This window comes from Temnothorax curvispinosus, unplaced genomic scaffold (genome assembly GCF_003070985.1).
Source record: "Temnothorax curvispinosus isolate PA1 unplaced genomic scaffold, ASM307098v1 QBEX01017816.1, whole genome shotgun sequence".
NCBI lineage: Eukaryota > Metazoa > Arthropoda > Insecta > Hymenoptera > Formicidae > Temnothorax > Temnothorax curvispinosus.
In genome coordinates this window covers 456,786-465,553 of record NW_020227596.1, presented here as the reverse complement: position 1 = coordinate 465,553, position 8,768 = coordinate 456,786, and the positions used below count along the sequence as shown (strand labels likewise).

At 43.1% G+C, this 8,768-nt stretch overlaps 1 protein-coding gene across 1 annotated transcript in view; it reads right to left on the bottom strand.

The window, feature by feature from the left end:
* Positions 1–8,768, bottom strand: part of LOC112467832 (DNA N6-methyl adenine demethylase-like) — a 51,124-nt gene continuing 42,356 nt past the window's right edge. Inside the window, exons 8-13 of the mRNA XM_025036690.1 lie at positions 7,556–8,758; positions 7,082–7,257; positions 6,591–6,944; positions 6,285–6,512; positions 5,968–6,122; positions 1–5,829 (exon numbers count right to left, since the gene is read on the bottom strand). Coding sequence (XP_024892458.1) covers positions 3,201–5,829; positions 5,968–6,122; positions 6,285–6,512; positions 6,591–6,944; positions 7,082–7,257; positions 7,556–8,758 — 4,745 coding nt within the window. The 3' untranslated portion in view covers positions 1–3,200. The remainder of the gene's footprint in view (positions 5,830–5,967; positions 6,123–6,284; positions 6,513–6,590; positions 6,945–7,081; positions 7,258–7,555; positions 8,759–8,768) is intronic.

Genomic DNA, 8,768 nt, shown 5'->3' with positions numbered 1-8,768 from the left:
TGTTGCCGATATTATTATTATTATTATCACTATTACTATTACATGCGATAACTAATGAATGATAATATATTAATGATTCCTATAATACTCCAGTAGGCGAGGGTTGGTCGCGTCTTGCTTCTTTCTTTTTTCATTCCACCGACATGACGGGCGCTAATGCAAAAGGAAAGGTAGGACTCGACTCGGTGAACGCGAGCCAAAAATCAAAAGCCCGCCCTCGTATTCACTCCTCGTTACGAGCTAAATATATAAATTTTGCGCCTTAAAAATCGTGCTACGCTTATTTAAGGAATCGCAGACGAACGTCGTCGAGCGAGAAAAAAATAAATAAATAAGTTTTAAAGACCTTCTCGACTACTAATCCTGCTGAAGGTTCGAGCTCGCCTCGAGCACACCTCTCCCTGTGGCCAGACCTCCGCGACAGGGTACCTTACTTACGTAACAACTTTGTGGTCGCTGAACGCAGACGATGGATCACGCGGAAGCGAGAGCTGCTCTCTTGGGCAGTGGGAAGTTTTACCGACCTACTTATTAACCCTCAGCACATTCCAGGATTAATCCCTTGCGCTCAGCTAACCCAATGCCATGCGAAGAAAACACCCTTTTAGACCGCCTCCAAGTAGTGGCACTCCAGGCTCTCAATAACAACGAGTCCCAGTCTCCTTGGGAGAAACCCAAGCCTCTGAGCTCCGGATGACAATGTCGCGAGAGTATGGAAAGCGTGGAGATGGAAGAACACGGAAGGCGTGATACCCTGGCCAAGATATTATTCGGATCGATCAATGGCGATATAGAATGTACACTGACAATTTAACGCGCGTGAGCGTAATGGGACTAGGGAGAACGGAGAATGCATCACTAATCCTCGTCCGGACCGGACGTGTTCCGGACCTGAAAACTTCAGATCGAAAACAAAAGCCTGGATATGCCACCAATTTATCGAATCGAGATCCTTCAAGAGGCTGTCCACGATGACAATAAGCGTCTGATCCATCGAAAAGCCAGCCAGCACACTGCCAGAGACCGTATCGGGATTGGTCCTGAACTTGAAAGCTCATCAGCAGGACCCTGTTGCCGGGCCTTGTGCCGCTCGCAACAGGCTTAGACTAAAAGACGATTAATATGTACAAATAAAGTCGAGGACAATAGAGAAGGTAATGATAAAATTACAGATCGAATCTGTTCGTTTCTGCCGATTCAATATCAATATAATGATTGCTTCGAATCTCGGAAAACCGATAAATTCCTTTTCTGACATATCGAACTGATTGACCCTCTCGATTAATTTTCTTTCGTCTCGATGAGATGTCAGACGCAAACGTTATCATCCGTTATTAAAAAATGATTAATTTCTTAAACTGTATGAAAAATTAATTCGCGGAACCGCCATCCTCTAGTACATTTATTGAATTTTATTAAATAATGCCGAATTTTGCAAAACGACAAGCTAGCATAAAGTCGCGCTATCTACTAATTGTCGGTTCGAGTAAAAGGGATCAAACGAGGTGGAATAAACGGTAAGGGAAGAACGTCAAAGATTGACGATGAAGACAACACCTGGCGTATCCAGCATATACCGCCGACCATTAGATACACCCCTACCTACGTCACGTGATTGTTAGATAAATGCTTTGTACTCAGCCGACCCGAAGGGCGCATGGTTAGTATTATATCGCATGCCACTTGAATTAATCGTACTTAGTACTTAGCTATGAGTACAAACACGTAAATAAATACGAGAATAAGAAGCGAAATGTACAAAGGCTAGAAATCAGAGATATTACATTACATATCATTTAATTAATTTAAAGATTTGAGATCATTGTGTCGTGTGTCGTCGTCTGGATTTTTAGGATTGTGCTTGGACCTTTGCGAAAAATCGTTTAATTAACGAATATAAAAGGCGCTCTCGAACTATCGGCCCTTTCTTTCGACTTCGATAGATTCGGAAAGAAATCTGATCTTTGTCTGAATCTGAAAGCGTTTTGAATTTAATTAAAACGTTACGAGATATCACAATATTATATATCTTATATTATACAAATATATATATATATGTATATAATATCAGGCCTGGTCAACTTCGAGCTCGAAAGACACTTCTCTCTTTCTATCCATGGAGAGTGGGGGAAAGGAGTTCTTCCGCTCTTTCATGGATGAAATTAATTATGCTTGCTCAACTTCATCTAGCGGAGGAACCCCTTTCCGGAGCTCCGGATCTCAAAGTTAACCAAGCCTGCATTATATACATATATCGTATATATTATATATGTTATATATATTATTATATTAATAATATATAATATATATTATATTATTATAATACAGGCCATATTACAAATGATATCTTGTTCAAAGCTTCCTCTTTTATCATATTTAATTTAGACCAAAAGATATACTTAGAAATATCTTTTCGTCGTATAGAAATACGATGTTCACGTACATACGTAAAAGCATGGTTGTTCAGCTTTTTTTTGCTTTTTTGTTTAAATGAAGTCTCAGAAAGATGCGATAATTCGGAGATCATGTCATGCAAGTTTCCTTGGGTGTCTTAAAGTGCGTATACGTTCAATGTGTGCTTTTATGTGTATGTATGATATCGCGTGATTCATCATCTAGACTTCGACTAGCTAGTAAGATTACAATTCTACCAACACGAAACCGTTATACATAGCGATATTACTTAAAGTGTACAGGGTCAGAATACGAAAATCTTCGTATCAAAGTCTTCGCAAGGCGCAGCTTTCATCGGAGCTTTCCTGATACATCAATAGCCTCGATCATTTACCATTGTCTTGATTTTGCAGCCTCTGGCTCGATTACGAGAGTCTCTTTCGAGTTCAACTCAGTAAAAAGTCAGTATAAAACGCGAGCCCCGACAAAGGGTGATGCAGTCACACCCGGCGAGGCTTTCTACAAGCACGTTTTTGTCGCTATGTTTAAATCTTGCGTAAAACTCGAAATAGAAAAATGGCAGTGCAAAGTGTGTGTTTCTCGTTTTCGGAATAACTAACTATAACGATAATAACAATATAAAGCCTCTCATGGTAAAGTCGCCGCCTTGTCGTTTCGTCCTCGATCGCAATTCTTCTTCAGAATCTTGTCTCTTGAATCCTCTAATCGATTCGATTTTTGGCGATGGCATATGTCGGTACAAGCTTCGGTCATCGACGATCAAAGCTGTACCGTCCGACTTCGACTCATCCAATCGCACCACCTTCTTGATACGGTCCAGTTATCATACATGGATGCATCGGGAAGAGCGTTGTCCAAGTCATCGTGGTGTAAGTAGGGGATCTCATCATGAACTGTGAACTGGGAACATTTGGAATGTGCGAAAGTGATGGAAGTGGCGTTGTTTTCTCGTTCATCGTACTGCCGGGGCTTGTCGCGGTGGTTGGAGTCGATGGACTGGTCGTCGACACGGACGTACCGCTGGTTGATGTTGTGATACCCAATTTTCGCAGTCGCATCTTTTCCTCCCATTCGTCCCAACCATGCTTCGGTCTGTTTAAATTGCGATGTTGATAGAATACCAAGCTAATCCTGGTCGGATTGAGCCGATTGGGTTTTTTCAGTGCGGTGGTGGCATGCATCTCGTGCTTCGCGCACTCGAAGAGTACGCTACCGTGGCTCAGGGCGATTGCGACACCGCCCATCTGCGGATCCTTGAAGCATTCCTCGTTCTCGGAGTAATCCGTTATTTCGCCGAGAGGCTCCGCTTTCGGAGGAGGCTCTGGTAGGACCGGGAAATAAGGTGGTGGTCCGTAAATATCCCACCGTGGCGTGTCCCACCTCGTCCAGCCGGAATTCAAGCCTTGATACGCTGGATTCAAGCCCTGATACGGATATTGAGACGAGTGAAAGCAACCTTCGCGCTTCGGTTGCTGGTAGAATTGCTCCGGAGCTTGATATGATTGTTGATGATGGTTATAGTTGTAACCTTCCCATGAGTTTGCATAAGGTTTCTCGAATACCGGATAGGTCGGGTATCCGTATTGAGGAAAGGCATGGTGACTCAAACCGGACATAGTGTGAAAATCCTGTTTTATTTCTTCGGTCCATGCGAGACCATTTGGATTGGAATTGGACACTTCTTGCTTGTTATCATAAAATCCTTCTCGTAATTTATCCTCCGTGCAACTGTCTTTCAATTGATTGGATATACAACCGTTTTGGACCGTGTTGTTATTAGGAGCATCCGCGAAAATAGGCTTAGAGTCTGGAGGTTTTAAAAATGTTCTGGCTAAAGGATTTGGATATGCACTGGGCTCCGTAGATGGGTTCTGATTGGATATCGTTCGCGAGGGTGGTCTTCCTCTTGGCACTCGGAACGGCGACGGTTCAGGACACGTTTCCCAGGCAGCAGCTTTGGTTTGGTCCGGTCTTGCTAATTTACCGACCCAGATTTTCTTGTCGCCCATCTGATCGAATTGCTGTGGACTTTTAACTTGATTAGGACACCACGAATTTGCCGTATTCCAATTCTGCGGGCAAGAAACGTGATCGGGAGACGGGGATGAAGGATGATTGCCTACGAAGGACTTCAATTCCGATTGTCTTTGCGCATGATAAATGAATTTTCGCTGATCATTCGACGAACATTGCGCGTCATTTCGTTGTTCTGGCAAATGCAACGAATTATGTCCCAAAACATCCGAGTTCGGAGTCTCCATAGATTTATGATTACTATTGTCCACGTAAGAGAATAAATTTGACGTGTTACCATCGCAATATTGATTATGATAGTTAGAATTTACGGACGCTTGTATCGGTTTGGATGAAGAGAGATGCTGCATTCTATTTGCAAACGTTTGTTCAACTTGTGGCCTCAGCAATGGCGATTTCGCAGGGTTTTCAGCATCTGTGTAATTTTGTGTCATGGTATTCGAATATCTCTGTGGAATAAAATCTCCCGTATATTTAGAAGACGACAGCTTTAATTGATTGGCAACGCAATCTTGTCCCATGTTGCGTACATGAATTGGCGACTGATTCATCTTGGGTGGAATATTTCGATGCGTGGTCTCCATGCTGAGCGATGGATTGAGGGAGCCGATCTTTGAGGAAGAACAGTCGATTTGCCCGTTGACAGAAGCCGCGTACATTCCAGAAGTCATTTGATGATCATAATTATTTTCCATGTTTGAATGTTCCGGTCCTTTCAACGGAATCATTTTTGGATCCTGAGGCGTCATGGTACAGCCTCTGGGTGATGCATTATAAGACCCTTCTCCCGAAATGCCTACGTGCGAACGAGGTGAAACGGGATGATTTCTGGGTGAACTCCCGTAACATCCTCTGGCTGAATCCACTGTAGAATTAGGTAAATTCCTTGACCCTGGTCTATGCTCTTCTTGAGAAACGGTACTCCTGGGTCTAATATCATCCAAACTGGTACTGTCTGGGTCCACTTTGATGTCCCTCTCTAAACCACCAAACGAAGTATATTCTCCCCATGGATTCAGCCAGTTACTTTTACGCTGTTCAAGCCAGCCATTTCGGTTCCATTGTTGCTCACCTTGATATGCTCCCCATCCTGGATACATTGATACCGGGCTATCTAAGACCGTGGATGATACCTGAGAGCTCTGCAACTGCGCGTCAATTCCTTCGAACATGGGCGTCATCTCCAGTGTTAATTGTGATTGTAGCTTAGAAGGATCTGCGTGTCCCGGCGAACGTCCAGAATCAACCATTTTTTCCGCCATAATTTTGACTGTATCCTTCTTGCCAGACTGAACATCTGGCTCGTCTTCTTTCCTTTTCTTACCGTGACGTCTGCATGGTTGAAGAGGTACCGATCTAACTCGAACCTCGCACGGATATCTGAACGGAAAATAAAAAGTATATATTTTATGTATACATGTGTGCCGAATTTTTCGCGTCTACACTTACAGCAATCGGCGATTGCATGATGTAATAATTTTTCTATAGATTATTTTCGAATATTTAAAAGGTACTAACTTGGATAAAAATTCAAGAGCACCGGAATGAATCTTCTTCTCCTGACCTTCCTTTGAACCGAATTCGTCTGTGTCGTCCATTATGTAAAGAGGTAGCACGTGTAACTGTTCGTCTTCGGGTTTCGATAATGTTCGATGTTTTGTCAGGGTAACTACCTGAAAAAAAACGTAACAATGCTGATGTTATAAGCTAAAAATGTTGTAATATTTATAAAATAATAAATCTTAATTTTTTTTTAGACATTGTGAGAGGGAACAACGATTTGTATCATAATGTTATATCGCGAATTAACGTGTCGAATTGAGGAATTCACGTACCACGGTGCATCCGTTATTCATGTTGTGTAGATCCCGATGGGCGTGTGCGCAGAAATCAATGCAAGCCGTAACACCGGAAAAGGGCCGACCTGGTTTAAATCCTAAACGACACTCGCTCGCTTCCCGCTCGAATTGTGTTTGATTATTAAAAGCCTCTGGTGCAAGACTAAGGTACAAAGGTGATAAAAGCGTCGCTAGAACATGCATTCTCTCTTCGACTTCTTGTTCCTGCGAAACAAGTTCTTTCGTTATTCATTATTCTGTAACCGATTTCCTAATCGTTTGGATTGCTTTCAAGATAATTACCTCCGATCGTACGGACAGTCGAAACTTTCGGACGGTTTTACTTCTGGCATATTTGCAGCCGTTATAGTACATCGACCACGAGCAGCCGAAGGAGAAGCTGGCGCCGCATGTGTCAGGATCGAGTCCTTGGCATGCACAAGTTCGCGGTTCGTTGGTACCGCATCGTCTAGTGGTTGGAAGACCAAATCGATTGAGTTTGTGACTTAAGAGAGTATAGATACGATCTGCTTCGTGAGTCGGCACCCCTTCCCAGGCAACCATAGCTACAACGATCCAAGCGGTGGGACACTTGTGACCTTGGCGATGTTTCACCACGGTTAAGATCTTCTCATCAATGCCGGATCGTCGGATGATCTACCAAATTATTTACATTAGAATTTCGGGTTTTCGCATAAAAAAAATTAATGTTGCTGATACAATGCATTTCTTTTTTAACATTATATCTTTAACCGTTGCTAGCTGCACGACTGTTTTGGAGAAAAATGACTTACCCACTTAGCCATTGGACATCCTTGCGTGGTTTTGCCCTCCTTTCCGGTATAGACGACCTTTTCAAATCTTATCGCGTCGCCCTTAAGGCCGGTTCTTCGTTCGAGATCGTTCCGAAGATCAGGCAGGCTTGCAGCTGCCCCGAGGTGAGTGTAGTACGAACCGGGCTCTGGCGGACCTTGTGGTTGAACCACATTTTATTTACGAACGACTGACACGTAAACGAAAGGAAGCAACAGAAGCGGAAACATTTATGCTGTGCACGTAGTAGATTTGTCCTTGCGAATAAGGGTTACTACATTAGGTGTGCACATTCTTCTCCGGATTTTCGGACCGTATAACCGTATAACCGGTCGGTGTAGTTTATATTGCCAATAAAATGTACGTAGTACGTTTATAACTTTTTTCCGTGTGCTTCTTCATGGTTAGTGTTTTCTCAATGTTAGTGTAATACGGGATACGTAATTGTAACTCACATTTATCGGCGGGGAAGCAGTTGCAGTCCGGCACTTCGGTCCTGACATTGTTCTTCAGTTTGTCCAAGTGGTCTTGCAATTTTGTCGTCACAGTCGTCGTAGTTGGAGTATGCGGACTGTGCGGTCCCTCGTTCTTTAACTCAGCTTTCTCCGAAGAATCGTCCAATATTTCATCCTTGGTTTGAAGACCCTGACAACAGCCGTCTCTTAGATGTTCGGGAGTCGGTTGTTCAGTCCCACCTCTTCGACAGCACCACGAACCGGTTCCCGGTGATACCTTTGCGGGTCCACCGTCGCCGCGAAACTTATAATCTCCAGCAATCTCTCGATTCTGTTCATTCTCTTCATTCTCGACGATGTTGGACGTATCATGAGATACGTAGGAATAAATATGATCTTCGGCGTTCTCCTGTTTAATCACACGATCAGAATCACATTTACCTTGGGATGATACATGATCGGCAGCATCTGTCGACTTTAGAAAATTTAGATTATCGTTTTTCATTCCGGATTCACTTTCGGATATCTTCTGGGATCCCTCGAAAGATGTGTTCTCAATTTGATTCATGCATAATCTTTGTTGGAAAGACTTGTCGTCGATCTCTTGATCTTCATTGCTTCTTTCTTCTGCCTCCCAGGAATGTTGCTCTTTGTCTTTGTTGCATGATTGACTCTTATTTTCTGCAGCGAGCTTCATAAAATTTTCGAAACTTGTCATTCCATTTTCCGGCAATGCGGAATTATCGTCATTTTTATTATCAATGTCGTCATTATTGTGAGTGTGTTCTCCTTCCGTCCATTCCCACAAGCCACCACCATCGGGCAAATTATCTACCCGAGGGTGGTGGCTATGCGATAAAAAATTACCGGTCAAGTTTTCATTAGATTGCGTCATCGAAATAATATTTGACTGGTTTATAAAATGATCCGTGCGTTTTTCTTGCATCTTTTCGGTGCTTTCATGCGTATCACGTATTTGATCATCCGATGCATACTCTGAAGCGGATCCATTGTTAGAATTAAGGTGTTGCGATTGCATCTGATGATGTTGGTGGGTTTGCTGTTGATGCTGCTGTTGCTGTTGCTGCTGCATCTGTTGCTGTTGTTGTTGTTGCTGCTGATGCTGCTGTTGCTGCTGCATTTGCTGCTGCTGTTGTTGTTGTTGCTGTTGTTGTTGTTGTTGTTGTTGTTGTTGTTGTTGTTGTTGTTGTTG